Source organism: Mesocricetus auratus, unplaced genomic scaffold, assembly GCF_017639785.1.
Source record: "Mesocricetus auratus isolate SY011 unplaced genomic scaffold, BCM_Maur_2.0 Super-Scaffold_100029, whole genome shotgun sequence".
NCBI classification, from domain to species: domain Eukaryota; kingdom Metazoa; phylum Chordata; class Mammalia; order Rodentia; family Cricetidae; genus Mesocricetus; species Mesocricetus auratus.
In genome coordinates, this window is record NW_024429210.1 from 20,399,317 (window position 1) to 20,416,474 (window position 17,158).

At 38.8% G+C, this 17,158-nt stretch overlaps 1 protein-coding gene across 3 annotated transcripts in view; it reads left to right on the forward strand.

The window, feature by feature from the left end:
- Psme4 (proteasome activator subunit 4) overlaps window positions 1-17,158 on the forward strand; it is a 100,549-nt gene that overhangs the window by 12,115 nt on the left and 71,276 nt on the right. For all 3 annotated transcript variants that reach the window (XM_021227276.2, XM_021227275.2, XM_005070337.4), the window contains exons 2-3: window positions 9,439-9,579; window positions 10,371-10,487. In XM_021227276.2, coding sequence (XP_021082935.1) covers window positions 9,439-9,579; window positions 10,371-10,487 — 258 coding nt within the window. The remainder of the gene's footprint in view (window positions 1-9,438; window positions 9,580-10,370; window positions 10,488-17,158) is intronic.

The following is a 17,158-nucleotide window of genomic DNA, read 5'->3' on the forward strand; positions in this document are numbered from 1 at the left end:
ACTTGTGAAAGAGGATGGATATTCTTTAAGAAAGGTGTCAAGTAGAGTTTTAGAGTTTTTGAGCTTAAGTATATAGAAATCAATCTGGATTAGCTAAAAATATATATAGTTGTTATATTCTACTTCCATTCTTTAGAATCCATTTTTCTGTTTGCTTCTTTTTTTTTTTTATTTTCCAGTTTAAATTTAGATAAGAAACGAGGTTGCTTCACAAGTCAGTTCCAGGTCCCTCTCCCATTCCCTCCCCCTCCTCCTGTACCCTCTGTTTGCTTCTTTTAAAGATTTATTTGCAATTATGTGTGCTTATGTAGGCTATGAATGTGTATGTGCACACTCCATGCAGGTGCCCACAAAGGCCAGGAGAGGGTGTTAGATCCCCTAGAGCCAAAGTTAATAGGCAGTTGTGAACTGCTGACATAGGCACAAGAAACCAAACCCAGGTCCTCTGCTGTAGTACTCTTGAGGCGCAGCCATTTCTCCAGCCCTAGCTGACTTTGTTAGTATTTAATAATCCCAGCATTTTTGACAAATTTAAATCTTTTCTCGTTTCATCTGTTTCTTTTTTTTTTTTTTTTGATAGGTTTTATCTTATTTTATTTAAGCTTTTGAGATTTGAGATGGTTTCATGTAGAGCAGGCTGGCCTTAGATTCCCTATGTAGACAAGGATGACTTTGAATTTCTAGTCCTCTTGCTTTCACCGCCTGGGCACTGGACTATTGGTGAGTGCTTTCACACCCAGTTTTACCTTGTGCTAAGACGGAGCCCAGGCCTCAAGTATACTGTGCATGCTTCTACCAACAGCCCCAGCTCCAGCATATCACTTGACATCCAGATTAGCATTCATTATTTAAAATGGAATCATAATGTGTGTTCTTGCTCTTCGTAGTTTGGACAAGGTCTTCTATAGCTCACAGGCTGACACCTCCAACTTGTGCTGTAGCTGAGGATGGTTTTCAACTCCTGATCTTTTTGCCTCTATCTTCCAAGTGCTAGGATTACACACAGTGTAGCACCATATCTGGTATGTTTCTCTGCTTGTGTTCAACATAATGTGGGATTTTGGTACTTGTCTTTGCTAGTACATGTATTTATTGTATGCACACTGTTGTGGAAGTGCTGGGTCATTGAAGAGGCCCTGTGTTTAATTTACTGGGATAGGGTTAAGCAATTTTCCTAGAATATTTGTATAATAGTATTTTCTGTTACTTGAACAAATGAATGAATGAAATCAACTTATATGGAGAGAATGTTTATTTTAGTCTATGGTTTTGTGGGTTCCAGCCCATGACCACTGATCCTAGGCCATTGGTGGTAGTAGAGAGGAAGAACTGGTAGACCTTAGGACATCTCCGATGCCACCAAATGGTTGGTGACATTTTGCTGGGTTGGGAAGGATTATGGCATCCCCCCCTTTCAGGGAGTGTTCCTAATGGCATAAAACTTTACTTAGCAGGCTCTTCTGCTTAAAACTTTTCACTTTTATACCTCAAAATAATGCCAAGACTTCACTTTTGAAACATGCAGGCCTTTAGGAGACATTGCATTTTCCATCAGCAGCATGTGAAGGGTTGTCTTGATCTAGGTTGTTACCTGAAGGGGATGTTGTTAATCACCTTAGTTTTAGGTAGTCTGAAGGTGTGAATTGTTGTAGTTTTAATGTGCTTTTACTATGTAACAGTGATGCTTACTATCTTACTGTGAGTAATGATGTTCAAATATCTGTGTGGTAATCATTTGAATGGTCTCTTTTGAAAAGTATCTGCACTTTGGATGGTCTTTTTAAAAATGATTTGTAGGTGTGTGTGTGTGTGTGTGTGTGTGTGTGTGTGTGTGTGTCTGTGAGATTTGAATGCACATTCTTTGTCAGAGACTTATTCCAAGTATTAAATCTGACTTTTATTTGTTAATAATGCTATAATATTAATGGTATGGTTCCTCAAGTACTATGTACCTTTTTTTGTTTGTGTGTTTTAGACAGGGTCTTTCAATGACCTGGAACTCTTCCAAGTGGTCTAGGCTGACTGCCAGCATGCCCCCAGAAATCTGCCTGTTGTTGCCTCCCCAGTTACAGGACTCATTGTTACACCCAATTTAAACAAACACAGGTTCTGAAGTTGAACTCTTTGTCCTCCTGCCAAGCAAGTACTATACTAACTGAGCTATCTCCCCAGCTCAAAGACCAGTTCAGATTTTTCTCTTTTTGTGGTTAGTACTTTTTGTATTCTTCAGAGTTACTGCTGTAGTTGATGCATGAACCTGACAGAGTAGAACCTAAAAATGAGACAGATTAAATTCTCATGCTGCAGTAACCAACTTTATTGAGAGCATTAGACAATTTACATTCTGAGGACTGAGCAGAGTTACATGAGCAAAGGACACATGAGTTTAGGCTGTATATAGTCAAGGACAACCCATCATCTGAGTAATGATGAAATGAACCCACTCTTGTTTTCATCTGGGAGGGGCAAGAAAGTACATTCCAAGAGCAATCCATGTTATGGAGGAGCAGAAATTCCAAAACTCTCCTCTCGTTTTCTCACAAGATTTCATACTGCTCCTCGTGGTCTGTGTTCCAATACTTTGGAAAGATTTTTTACACAATATTTTGAGAAAAGCTGAGAAAGAACTGCTTGTGGATTGGGAGATAGAGGAAATAGATTTTTGAGGAATTCTCTTACAATCCTTAGCTTTTTCAGCAATTCTAGTCTTTGAGGAAGCCTTCTTGGTTTCCTCATGTAGTATTAAAACTTGGATTTTAGGCATTTCATGTCTTGTGTGTCTACTGCAGTAAAAGCAGTGGACTGTAGCTCAGTTCTGTCAGTCTATGGGAGCAGTGTTCTCTAAATAGATGCGGGCTCCGTGGGCACCATCCCTGACAAGGTCGGGGTGGGGTACTTCTTTGAGTTCTTTTATCTTAAGCATACATAGGTCCTGGTTTTTTAGAGGATAATATGCTTCTCATTTCTATTACATTTTAGGCGACTGTAACATTCCACTCCTAAATTTAAAGGAAAAGGAGAGGCTTCAGGAAGCTAGAAGTTGTTAAGCAGCTTGATGGCTTCAGATCTTTTGGTTTTTCTTGTTGAAACAGAGGTCAGCAGGCCTAGAACTTGAGATTGATTCTCTTTCACCCTCACAATTACTAAAAGGATGTGTATCACGGTGCCTGATTTTAGAGTTTTTATATGTTATTGTCATGAGTCCACTTGCTTTACCGTCTAGATGAAAGTTAAGAAACATTTACAGTAATAACAGGCATAGGCAAAAAAGGAAATCTCAGGCCTCATTCCTCTTTCTTCTCTACTGTACATTCTGATAGAACTAAGGAAGGGGAGACAATGGCATTGTACCTTGAAAGGACAGAGAAGAGCTGAATAAATTCAAGACAGCATGAGAAAATAGAAGGGAGTATCCTTTCTTTCTTTCTTTCTTTCTTTCTTTCTTTCTTTCTTTTTTGGTTTTTCGAAACAGGGTTTCTCTGTATTGTTTTGGAGGCTGTCCTAGAATTCGCTCTGTAGACCAGGCTGGCCTCGAACTCACAGAGATCCGCCTGCTTCTGCCTCCCGAGTGCTGGGATTAAAGGCGTGCGCCACCACCGCCCGGCCCAACCAGATTATTTCTAATGATTCCTAAATGCTTTGTATGGAAACAATAATTTCTCTTAAAGTTCAGTTTACATAGTGTAGGTTGGATACCCTATCATATTGTAGAACTATTTCATATAATGAAATCTATCTGTTGATAGAGTTGCATCTATTTGGTTTTTAACAGGTACGTCTTCTGGTATGCTAATAGGCACTATAGGTAACCATTCTGTCCCCTATATCAGGGAGTTTCCTTTTGAACTAACATACCAGCCTGTTGAGGACAAGGGGTATATCACAAATTAGTAAAAGACCCAGAGACTGGTATTGGAGTGCAAACTTCAAGCTGAAGAACAGAAAAGCAAAGTAGCTGGCCACTGGCTCTTACTACTCCCTCAGACTGAAAGGGCTGATCCTGCAGCCTCTCCTCAGTGTGGCCTCATACTGAGTGAGACCTTGCTCTTGTCCTCTCTTGAGTAAGCTTTTCCTATTAAACATTTTAAATGCTATATTCAGAAGATCTAATGACAAGTTTGAGGACCATTTATTTATTAAGTATTTCTGAGCTAAACAAACTTTGTTTTCAGTTATTTGCTTATTAGTAGTTATATACAGGAGGCCAAATAAAACTTATTCCTGTAAATATATTTGAATTTAGCATGACAATAAGCATAGTTCTGAACTTTGACCATTTATAAGGTGACTTATTATTAACTTGCGCATTTTAATTACCTTTAACAGTTTGCAGTGAGTTAATAGCTTTTTATGAGATTTGGATTTTATACCTTTATCCCTGTTAAGTTTAACCATTAAAAAACAACCATTTTTGAACTGAACCTCTTATAGTATCAGAGTAAACTTTTAATCATAACGGTCAGTTTTACTTTCCTGGTCCTTTCATAGTGCACCATTACAGAATATAACAAGTTATATGACTCAGTTTATTAAATAGCTAAAGCTTAACAAAATTATCAAAGACAATGAAGCTAGACATACATTCTTAAGGCTGAATAGACCTTAGATATGGAGAGATTTTCATTAAGCTAAATGTTTCTCAACCTTTTTAATGCTGCCTGTCAACACAGTTTCCTGTGTTGTGGTGACTTCCAACCATAACACCATTCTCTTTGCTATTTCACAACTGCAATTTATTACTGCTATGAATCACAGTGCAAACATCTGAGATACAGTCTTAGGCTACTCTTGTGAAAGGGTCTTTTGACCCCAAGGATTGTGACCCATAGATTGAGAAGCAGTGTTTCAAGCTCTTTCCCAGACTGTTTAGGTCATTGTCTTATTGCATCATAAGATAGGACTATCACAGTATCTGTTATTTAGTGTTTGGTGCTCATAGTTGTGACCATAACTCTTTATTTTCAAGATCATATACTAATAATAAAAACAGTTTATGAACTTAAAATGTCCCATAGCCTTGTAAATATTTCTAAAAACCGTTCCTTAAAAAATTTATCCAGTTTTTAGATTTTTCCATAAAACTCCCAAAATTTCCTCTTAAAGAAGTTTAAAAGCTCTCAACTGTGGGCTCCAGAAATGTCAAAAATGAAGTACCTTTTTTTTCTTTTTTTAACTTCAAGAGAGAAAAAACAGGCACAGACAATGTCTAGGATTTACTCACAATATTCTGGTTCAGCACTCTGGCCTCACCTTCAATAGCATATACAGCCTGTCTTCTAGACCCCAACTGGCTCTGTTTCATTGCGGCTGGTGTTTCTGGTGACTATCACATACATGGCATGGTCATTCCAAAACTGGTAGGGTACTTCTCATGGTTTCTACTTAGGAACTCAAGCTCTACTACACAGTAGTAAGTCTCAACTGGTCTCCATACCTTCTTCCTATCTTTAAAACCAATACCACCTGAGTGACTCTTATGTTACAAAGTTTGGCTGCCAGTGCAATGTATGTTCTTTGTATATGGATACATGAAGATAGAGTTTTAATACATTATTAAACAACCATTGTTTTTAAATCCTATCTTTCATAAACCTTGTTTTCAGAACAGGAATTTTCCTACAAAAATCCATCCTAATCCAAAATGTTCTGGAGACTTATTGTTGCCTCCTTGTTTGTTTTATACCAGATTGTCGCCCTTAATCAAGATGGTGAAGTCACATTCATGCTCTCCAACCCTTAGCAAAGATGGCTGCCAGCCATGTGACTGCTTCCATTGCAGCTAAAATGGTGGCAAGCCACATGCTGCTTATATCCCAAATTGGACACACGCCACATGGTGACTTTAAGATTACCTATGCATAGATTTTAACTATCAACCTTGTGTTATGCATTTTAAGTTAACTTTTATCACAGTCTTTAATAGATTTTTAACCATACCCAATAAACTTACAGAAAGTTAGCATAATAGTCTTTTTTTTTTTTTTAAAGCTGTTCTGCTTACTCTCTCTTCCCTTTCACAGAATTAGGTGACACAGGACATGGAGGAGACTTTTAAATATACTTGGTCTAGAGAAGGGAGAGCCATAACCCAACTCCAGAGCCAGCTTTAACAACTCTAATGTTAGCCACAGCCAAAAGATATTTGAATGCCTCCTAAGCTGAATCCAGTGACCAGAAAGTTCATAGATAGATCCTGAGGCCTGGCCATCAAAGCAGCCATGGCAGGTGGTATTAACTCTGGTGGCTAGTGGCTTGCAGTGGTGACACAAAACACAGGAAGTTCATACACTCAAAGTAACAAAGCTGAACACCCAAGTTTGCAACAAAACTTGTAGACACAGCAGAAAACACAGGCAAACAATAAGAACCAGGCAGTGAGTGGCGTCTCACATCTTGCCCTAGATGGTAGAGTATTTGGGGCTCTGTTGAGCCCCCTCCATATCCCAGGTCTGGATCCCACAGGATAGAACCAGCCTATTTATTCACCAAGCCTCTGTAGATGCCTCCTGTTTTTTTTTCAGCATGGCAGTTCATTCTAATAGCCCATGAAATCAAAGGCAAGTTTCAGAGCCTTGGAACATCTGGCACATGCCTCCTGAGGCGCCCCTCAGTCCTGGATTTGTGGAGCAAAGGTCCAGCTTTAGAATTAGAGTAGGCAGTCTGGATTTCACTGGGGTCTCCAGAAAATGTTAATTCTACCTGGTGAGAAAAAGACAACTACCACAATTTTGAGTCAAATTTGAAACAAACTTTAGTTAAATACTGGCCAAGATGAAAGACTTTGCCAGGTCCATTCAGTGGTTCCCAGAAATGGCTTTCAGCTGTGTTGGCCAGGTGCTTCTAAAGGCAAACTCATAAGCTGTATATCTCCTGCCTTCGTCCATTTGGGGGCATGCATATGTATCCTGATGTACTTCCTGCCTCTGTACCTCCCATTTTCTTCATGTGATCACACACTTCTGGTACAGTTGCGTTAACCAAACTTGTTTAGGGATATGGAAACGTGATTTATGTTAATCCCAAAGATGGGAGGAGAAAGACCACTAATCCAAATCATCATGACCAAATTCATTAAAGCATGCTTTTTACAAATACAGGCTGCGTTCCCCTTTGTCTACACAGGCTGCCTCCCCCAAGGTGGGGTTTGAGAGTTAAGCACTAGATATGAGGAAGACAGGGGTTCTACAGTATAGCTCAGGGTTTCCAAATGGAGGGTTTGGGGGATGAAATAGGGAGGGTTCCAGAAACAGAACGTAAGCATAACAAGTTAGTCATTCCTGAAAAAAAAAAAAAAGACATGATTGCAAGATAGTTATAACAAAGTAATCATAACAACTCATATGAAACAAAGGCAGGGCTGGAAGGTGGTTATAAACAACTTTTTGAAACAGTGATATGATTGCTGTTCCTAGGGCAGGCAGCACAGGACAATTTTGTGGTTAAGTTTACAGGTGGGGCATAGTCCAATCCTTGAGAAACAGGTTTAATCATAAGCAGGAATTAACCTAGTTTGTCTTTACAGTAAGATGGCTTTTAAGATTGAGGCAGGCTGGCTCTTCTGTTATCTTTTATTTATTTATTTTGGGTTTTTCAAGATAGGGTTTCTCTGTATTGTTTTGGAGCCTGTCCTGGAACTAGCTCTGTATACTAGGCTGGTCTCGAACTCATAGAGATCCGCCTGCCTCTGCCTCCCAAGTGCTGGGATTAAAGGCGTGCGCCACCAACGCCCAGCCCTTCTGTTATCTTATATGAGCAGCAGCCTTCAGCATTTCAGGGGAGTGTCTGTCCTTAGGCTAGGGGTTTACATGTGAGAGGCATTTTTGTTTTGTGGATCTTATGCACAGTAATTAAACTTTGGCTCTCACAATGGATCTCCTGAGTTTAAGGCCACCCTGATTACAGTGCTGAGTTTCAGGCTAGCTAAGTGTATATAGCAAGACCCTGCTTACAAGAGAGCAAGAGTCGTGAACATTCTTTTCACTCTTATGCTTGCTTATTGTCTGAGCTTTTGATACTAAGATTTTTCTTTTTTTTTAAGATTTATTTATTTATTGTGTATACAGTGTTCTGCCTGTATAGATGCCTGAAGGCCAGAAAAGGGCACCAGGTCTCATTGCAGATGGTTGTGAGCCTCCATATGGTTGGTGGGAATTGAACTCAGGGCAACCACTGCTCTTAACTGCTGAGCCATCTCTCCAGCCCTGATAATATGGGTTTTCTAAGTTAAATATTGAGTATGTATTTTGAGACAAGCTATTAGCTTATTTTATTGTTATTTATTTATTTATTTTTGGAGAGTTGGTGTCGCTATGCAGCCTTTGCTGGTTTGGAACTCACTGGGCTAACCATACTGGATGTGAACTTTCTATACAGTTTCTGCCTTTTACTGCTAGGATTATGAGGGTACCACAAATGGTAGGGGTTTGGAGATATAGCTCAGTGGTAGAATGTGTCAGTCCTTAAATTTAATCCCACTATTGGGGATGTGATCCTATAAAACAACAGTACAACAGTGGTTTAATTTGACCTTATTATTAAATACTTGATAATGTGTTGACTAAAATACAAAAGAATTCTTTTGTGTAAATATAAAATGCTTAGTAGTATTCAAAGTTAAGGTTCATCACATTCGTGACCCCCCCCCCCCAAGCCCATTCATCATAAATCTGCCCTCTTAACACTTTGTGGGCAGTTCTTTTGTGGCAGAGTCTCTCATGTAATTCAGACTGGCCTTGAATTCCTGATCCTCCATCACTTCCCAAGACATGTGCCACCATGCCTGACTCCTTTATTAATATTTAAGTGACTAGTGAAGGTGTGTTAACTGTTGTATGTTGTAATAGGTCTCTCTAATGTTTTCATATTGCATGCCTCAAACTCTGTACCAGTTAAATAACAAGCCCTCATCCTCTCTAGCAGTTGTCAGACACCTTTCTAGCTTCTGTTTTGAGTTTGATTGCTCTACAGCCACCACCTGAATGGAACTGTGATTCTTCTGGCCTCTCTGTGACTGGCTTATCTCAGGCAATTCATACATGTTGTAGCGTATTGTAGGATTTTCTTTTTATTTTATTTATTTATTAAATTTTGGGTTTTTGAGCAGGGTTTCTCTCTGTAGTTTTGGAGCCTGTACTGGAACTCATTCTGTAGACCAGGCTGGTCTTGAACTCACAGATCTACTTGTGTCTGCCTCCCAAGTGCTGGGACTAAAGGCATGCACCACCACTGCCCAGCTCCCTTTTACTTTTTTACATTTATTTACTTTACTATTTTTTGTAGGCCGAGCAGTTTATTCATTGCATATACTATGTCTTCTTCCATTTATCACTCTATGAAGCATCAGCTTTCTCCATAGCTCAGTTAGTGTAGATAATGTAGTATAGTAATAAACATGAGTGACTAGACCTGTTTTTAAAGGCTTTGTTTTCCCTTTTGCAGGTATATCCGACTTTATGGGAGAAAATTTAGCAAAGAAGATCATGTTCTTTTTATTAAGTTATTGTATGAGCTTGTATCAATTCCGAAACTTGAAATCAGCATGATGCAGGGATTTGCCCGACTCTTGATCAACTTGTTAAAGTAAGTCTACTTTCTGTTATTCTTGGTGAGATTTTGTTTTTTTAAGGTTTAATGGATAAGACTCAATTTTAGGAAATTAACAGAATAGTTACCTAAAGTTTAATTGGTGTTGATTTAAACATTTTCTCTGTGAAGCTTTTAATTGCTCATACTCAACTATAATTGCTTAGATTGTTTTATTTATGATAATTACTTGTTCCACGAGGTATAAACTATCCTTGTAGCCAGCAAAGGTTGGAAACATTAAGTACCACACACATGATATAGCAAAGCATGAAAATTGGAAGCTGGAGAGATGCATTATAGTGGATAAGAGCATTTGCTGCTCTTGCAAAGGACTTGGGTTTGCTTCCCACCACCTACATGACAGCTCAGAATCATTTCCAGGAGATCCCATGCCTTCTTTGCTCTTGAGGGTACTGGTATGCATGTGGTACACATACACACATGCAGCCAAAAAAGAAATCTTTTAAAAATTTTTAAAGAAAAGTGTGGAATTCATCTACAGTAATGGTGGCACAAGTTTAAATGTTTTCTTTAATAGGCATTGCTTGGTGTTAAGGAACGCCAAGTTCTTCCTTAGTGCTTATTCTAACAGCAACTGGCTGTGGGCAGAGACAGGTAAAACACTGCCATTAGCTTTCCTCTCTGTGTAGTATATATACTCAATGACCGTGTATCTGAATAAATGACTCCATATATTTAATCTTTCTTTCTTTCTTTCTTTCTTTCTTTCTTTCTTTCTTTCTTTCTTTCTTTCTTTCTTTCTTCTTCCTTCCTTTCTTTTTTAGGAAAAAGGAACTTCTCTCAAGAGATGATTTAGAGTTACCGTGGAGACCTCTTTATGACATGGTGGAAAAAATATTATATTCCAAGACCGAGCACCTGGGATTAAATTCATTTCCTAAGTAAATATTTCTGTTGAAGTACTTCTTTGGGGCCCCTGTGACTTTTATGGGATTAAATGTAACGAAAAAAAAAAGGGTTATTTTAAACAAGCAAATACTTTTTGCTGTATTTATTTCTATTTATTTTATTTTTATTTTTTTGCATTTTTTAAAGATGAGGTTTCTCTGCATTTCCCTGTTTTTTGTGGAACCCACTATCTATGTAGACCAGGTTGGCTTTAAGCTCACCAAGATGTACCTGCCTCTGCCTCCCAAGTCCTGGGATTAAAGACATGTGCCTGATGCAAGTACACATTTTAATGTGCTTATTTCTACATAACTTGACTTTGCCCTTTTGAAACAATTTGAGTCTGTATTTCTTCTCAAAGCTTTTCCACCAAGATGCCTCTGGTAGTTGACATCACTGTGCTTCTGATCATTTGTTGTTGTTGTTGTTATTGTTGATGTTATGTGTACTGGCTATCTGCTATTCTGTTTTGTTTTTCCCTTAAAAAGTTACTAATTTTTATTGCTCATGTCAGTGTGTGATCATATGAACTCATGTGCACTGCATGTGTTTGGTAGCCTTTGGAAGCCAGAAAAGGCACTGAATCTCTTAGAGCTGAGGGTGCAGGCCGATGGAAGACACCGGGTCAGTTTTAGGAATTGAACTTTTATAAATTTTGTATTTATTTTTAATGTACAAAGTATACTATGATCATTTGCCTCTTAGTGCTAATAGTGATCTCAAATTGACTATTCAGTATCATTTCTATTGACAGGGTTTTGTATAGTTGTGATCACTTTTCTTCCTAACTTCAATATTCACAGGCTTTGCCAATTTGACTTAAACGGTTTTTAAATAATTTTAGTAATTAAAAATTTATTATTATTATTGGTCTTTTGAGACAGGGTTTCTTTGTAACATTGGCTGTCCTAGAACTAGCATTGTAGACAGGGCTACGTTTGAATTCACAGATTCATCTGCCTCCCGAATGCCACCATTGCCTGGCCTAAAAAAATAATTTTCTTTCTTTCTTTCTTTCTTTTTTTTTTTTTTTACAAATATACCTTTCCCCCCTAAATTCATTTATTTATTATGTATACAGTATTTTATCTGTATCTGTATACCTGTAGGTCAGAAGAGAGCGCCCGATCTCATTATAGGTGGTTGTGAGCCACCATATGGTTGCTGGGAATTGAACTCAGGGCTTCTGGAAGAGTGGTCAGTATCTTAACCTCTGAGCTATCTCTCTCTAGCCCCTAACATTAATTTTTAAAGGCAGACTCTTGCTAGTCTGGCTTCAGATTCTTGGTAGTTCAGGCTAGCCTTGGCCTTGTAATTCTCTTGCCTCAGTTCCCAAGTACTGGAATAGTAGGGATAAGTACCCCCCCCCTCCCGCCCCCACTAATCTAGCCTTTATTAGCTGTTTCCTGTTTCAATCTATAGTGATTTGTCATGCTTATATATTGTTTTCCTGAAGAACACTGCTCTATGTGTTTGTACTAACTTTTCTTTCATAAATTAACATTTTAAAAGTTTACTTGTGTGATTTCTTTCCCTGTCTTTTAGTTAGACAGTTAAATTTACCTCGAATCTAAGGCTTCTCTTAGGTAAGCAGTCTGAACTTCTTGCCTGTGACTGCAAATGGCAGGTCTCTTAGCAACTTTTTATATTCTAGATTCAGTGGTGAAGAAGAGTTAAAAATGACTACAGGCAATGTTAAATTTAAGCCTTAGTTGAATTTTGGGCTACCAGTGTAGGTAAAGTGTCAGGAATCATCTGTTCTTGAGGTTTTATGTGTTAAAATAAGGAAAATTTCCAACCATAGACAGACTAAAGTTCATCATGAGAGTGAATGGTGCTGCATACAAATAAGCTTTTAAAAATTCTTGTTAGGACAATTTTCTGTGAAAGCATTGTAAAGATGCCTTTGGAGTGTTAACTCTTGTGGGAAGTGTGGCATGGGTTGGATGGACTGAGTCTTCACACAGAGTAACTTTGGGAGTTTTTGACTGGCATCACTGTTTGATAGATTCGTGTGACCTATTATTTGTCTTCAGATCAGTTATCTTTCTGAAATGTTCTGCCCTGAAGGTTATTGGTAGATTAATGGTGGGAGAAAGGCAGTTTTTTTTTCAATGATTTCTTATTTCTCATTATGTCATTTCTTGCTTCCTGCCTGACAGGTATACCTGTGCAAAGAAAGGCATTTCTTTAAAAAAACCGTAAGATACTCAATAGTGAATGCCCATGACTTTTTTCCTTAGTCATGCCAGCTATTTGTGTGGAGATTTTATGGTAGTACCCTTGATGCTTGTGTTTCAGCCTGTAATAGTTTACATCCTTACCATGTTTACTTCTGAAGAATCATCACTGCTTTCATGGTCTTGTGGAAGCCCTCCCTCCTTTAAAGATCCACCAGTGGCTTTTTTTTATTTAAAAAAAAAAAACCTTTGAGATTTGCTTCTATGTATGTTTGCCACATGTATGCCTGATGTCCCCAACACTCAGCAGAGTGTCAGATTACTGGAGTTATGGATGGTTGTGAGGCCACCACATGAGTGCTGGGTATCAAGCCTGGGTCCTCTGGAAGAGCTACAAGTGCTCCAAACCTGAGCAATGGCTATTGTTTTAAAGAGATACTGTTACTCTGCTGAACTCTGTTCTCAGTGTTGGAGAACATGCCTACCTAGCATGCCTGAGACAGAGACTTATAGCAGTGTCTGTAAACTGTAATTAGCAGAACACTCTATGCTGGCTTTTGTAATGAACTATACTAAAATTATATTTACCAATAATATTAAGGGCGAAAGTATAGTTTAGTGTTGAATGTGTACTTAGCACTTGCAAGGCCCCAGGCTTAATCTTTGTTGGTAAGCATCATATTCATTCTCTATACTCAGTGGCAAAAATAGAAACAGTACTTCTGAGCAGACCAGCTGGCTCAGTGGGTAAAGGTGCTTGGTGACCTATGCTAGCTCAATGACTGGAGTTTGATTTCTAGAACTTTGTCTAAAAGTGGAAGGAGTGAACTGACTCCACAGATTCTCCTGCCTCATCATCATGCACATGTCCACAATAATAACTTTTAAAAAATAATTAAGAGAGGCTGGAGAGATGGCTCAGTGGGTAAGAACACTAACTTGTCTTCCAGAGGTCTTGAGTTCAATTCCCAGCAACCACATGATGGCTCACAACTATCTGAAATACAATCTGGTGCCCTCTTCTGGCCTGCAGGGACACAAGATTGTACTCATAATAAAGAAAATCATTAAGCATATAATTAAGATATAAATAGTACTTTAACCTTAGAAGAGAAATAATTATTATAAAATGAGTTTCAAACATTGAGGTGTCATTACAACAAAATATATGATGCTTAGATTTTTCATCTATTGAGTTTGTTTGGATTTTAAAAAGACAAGATCAAATATTTTATGCATGAAGTATAAGGACTAGAAAGATGGCACAATAGTTTGAGATCATTCTGTCTACAGAAGGCAAAGTTTGATTCCCGCCACCCACATGGTAGCTCACAATCCCCTGTAACTGACTCTAGGGGATATGACAGCCTTTTCTAGCCTCTTTGGACCCTGAACACACATGTACTTACATGTACGCAGGCAAAACACTCATAAAACAAAAAAGTCTGTAAAACTGGGCATGATGGTATACACTCTTAATCCCAGCAGTTAGGAGGGAGAAGCAGACATGTCAGCCTGTTCTACAGAGTGAGTTAGTGCCAGGAAAGCTGAACTACATAGTGAGACTTGTCTCAAAACAAACAAGCAAGCAAACAAAAAACCACGAAAATAAAATAAAAATAAAATGTAAAGAAAGGAACCTTGACAGTGAAAGAAATATTAGGGCTTAGATAAAGAATACCACATCAGACCTCACACAGGTACCCAGGGAAAAGGGATATGTGAAGCCATAGAGAGTGTTCAGTAGGCTTCTGGGGGGAGTATCAGTAAAACTGAAGCCTGGCACTCGGCTTCAGTTTAAAGCAGTAATGCCTAGCGGATGTGGCAGGCAGATCTCTGTGAATTCCAGGCAGCCAGGGCTACATAGTGAGTTTTGTATTAAACAATAGCAAAACAAGCAAGCAAACAAAAAGTCATCCATGTCTTGTCTAGTGTTGTCTTTCAAGTTAGGATCTCAGATTCACTCTGGAATCAAGACTATTTATTAGCCTTGAACTCTAAATAATTTGTCCCCTCCCTCCCTCCCTCCCTCCCTCCCTCCCTCCCGTGTGTGTGTGTGTGTGTGTGTGTGTGTGTGTGTGTGTGTGTGTGTGTGTGTGTGTGTGTGTGTGTGTGTTTCTGTTTCTCTGTGTAACAGCCCTGGCTGTTCTGGAACTCGCTCTGTAGACCAGGCTGACCTCAAACTCACAGAGATTTGCCTGCTTCTGCCTCCTGAATACTGGGATTAAAGGTGTGTACCACCACCCAGATTTGCCCCTATTTATCTAGTGCTGGTTTGTGTGTAATTTTCTGTGTTGTTCCTTGCCATATTGTTGAAGAATGCCAATAATAGGAAGCTTGTATACCAGACTGAACCTTGGGCCTGCTAGTCATGCACTCTTACCAACTTCTTGGACATCCTCATTCTTCCCAGCACTTCTGTGTCTGCTAAAATTCTAAGAGGGAGCAGTTTTGTCAGTTATTGCTTTTCTGCCTTAACATTGTTGGCAACCTGATGCAAGCTGTGCTTTAAACTTTTATAGTCAAGAAATAAAGTTCTTGCTTTTTATAAGCATTGTATTTAACCCTTTAACTTAGAAGGACCATGTTATTGACTTGCTCTCTTAGAATTGTTTCCCTTGTTTCTACTTTACATGTATTTCAGCACATTTAAAGCAGCTTTGTTATTTGACAGCCTGTGCTCATACTATTTTTAGATGACTTTTTATAATCAGAAGTGCTCCATTTGTCACCTGTTTGTCTTTCAGCTCTTAAACTCTGTGTGCCTTGTGTGTTTGTCCTTATGGTGCCATGTGCTTCATTCTATTTTAGAAGCCGGTCGGTCCTACTTAGAACAAAGATGACCAACATTTTCTTCCCTTTCTCCTTCGCCTTCCTACCCTTCCACCTTAGATTTCCAAGTACTGAGATTGCTGGTAATTGGTAGAGACTTTTTGTTGTTTTGATTTGTTTTTGTTTGTTTGTTTGTTTTAAGACAAGATCTCTGCATTGCCCTATCAGTTACAGTCTACCACCTCTGGCTTTGAACTCAGAGATCTGCTTACCTCTCCTCTGGGGTACTAGCACTAAAGTAGTGCACCACCAGAAGAGCGTGTCAAATTCCCTGGGACTGCAGTTACATGGGTGTAAACCTCCTTTCATAAAGAGCAGTTTTGGGAAAGAGTGGGTCTGTAGTTCAGTGATAGAGCGCTTGTCTCATATGCTCAAGGTTCAGGGTTTAATCTTAAAAATGACTAGTTTGGGCCTAAATAACTTAATTATTTAAATTATACATTATTTTTATATAGTATTTTTTTACGGATTGATAATTTTATATTTGTACACAATGCTTTGCATTTTTTTAGTGTAGAATTTATTTTTTTTTAAAGATTTATTTATTTAGTATACAGTGTTCTGTCTGCATGACTTTGTGGGCCAGAAGAGGACACCAGATCTCATTACAGATGGTTGTGGGCCATCATGTGGTTGCTAGGAATTGAACTCAGGATCTTTGGAAGGGCAGTCAGTGCACTTAACCTCTGAGCCATCTCTCCAGCCCTAGAATTTTAATTAATTAATTAATTAATTTATGTATTTTGTTTTTTTTTTTCGAGACAGGGTTTCGCTGTACTGTTTTAGAGGCTGTCCTGGAGCTAGCTCTGTAGACCAGGCTGGCCTCGAACTCACAGAGATCTGCCTGCCTCTGCCTCCCGAGTGCTGGGATTAAAGGCGTGCGCCACCAACGCCCGGCCTAGAATTTATTTTTATTTTATGTTCATTGATGTTTTGCCTGCATGAATGTCTGGGTGAAGGTGTCAAGAAACTCTGGAACTAGTGTGAGCTGCCATGTGGGTGCTGGGAATTAAACTCAGGTCCTCTAGAAGCATAGCAAGTGCTCTTAACTACTGAGCCATCTCTTTGGCCCTTGATTTTTGGTGTTTTTTTTTTTGTTTGTTTGTTTGTTTTTTTGAGACAGAATCTTACTTATTATATGTATATATGATATATATAATATGTAATATAGCCTTGGCTGACTTGTAGTTCATTGTGTAGACCAAGCTTTACTTTCTTCTGCCTCCTAAGTACTGGAATTAAAGGCCTGCACCATCATACTGGGCTCTGTACACAAAGTGTGTTGATCAAATTCACCCTAACTTCTCCTTTCTAACCCCCAACTTCCTTCCCATGTTGCCTTCCAACTTGAATGCCTTTTTAAAAATCAATTTTAAGTATTTTTCCCTTTATATATTATTTTAAGGCTACCATGTAGCAGTATAGTCTAATTTTCATAGTACCATACCTCTAGGAAAAATGGGTCATTTTCCTTTGGGATGAGGGGATGGGGGTAGAATCTTGCTGTGTAGCCCAGGCAGGACTCTAGCACCCAGCAGCCCTGCCACCACCTAGCCTGGCACTTGTTTTGATTATGGGTACCACCATCCCATTCCTGTCTGTGGTGGTTAGTGATGGCACCCAGGACTTTGTACTTGCTAGGCAAGTGTTAT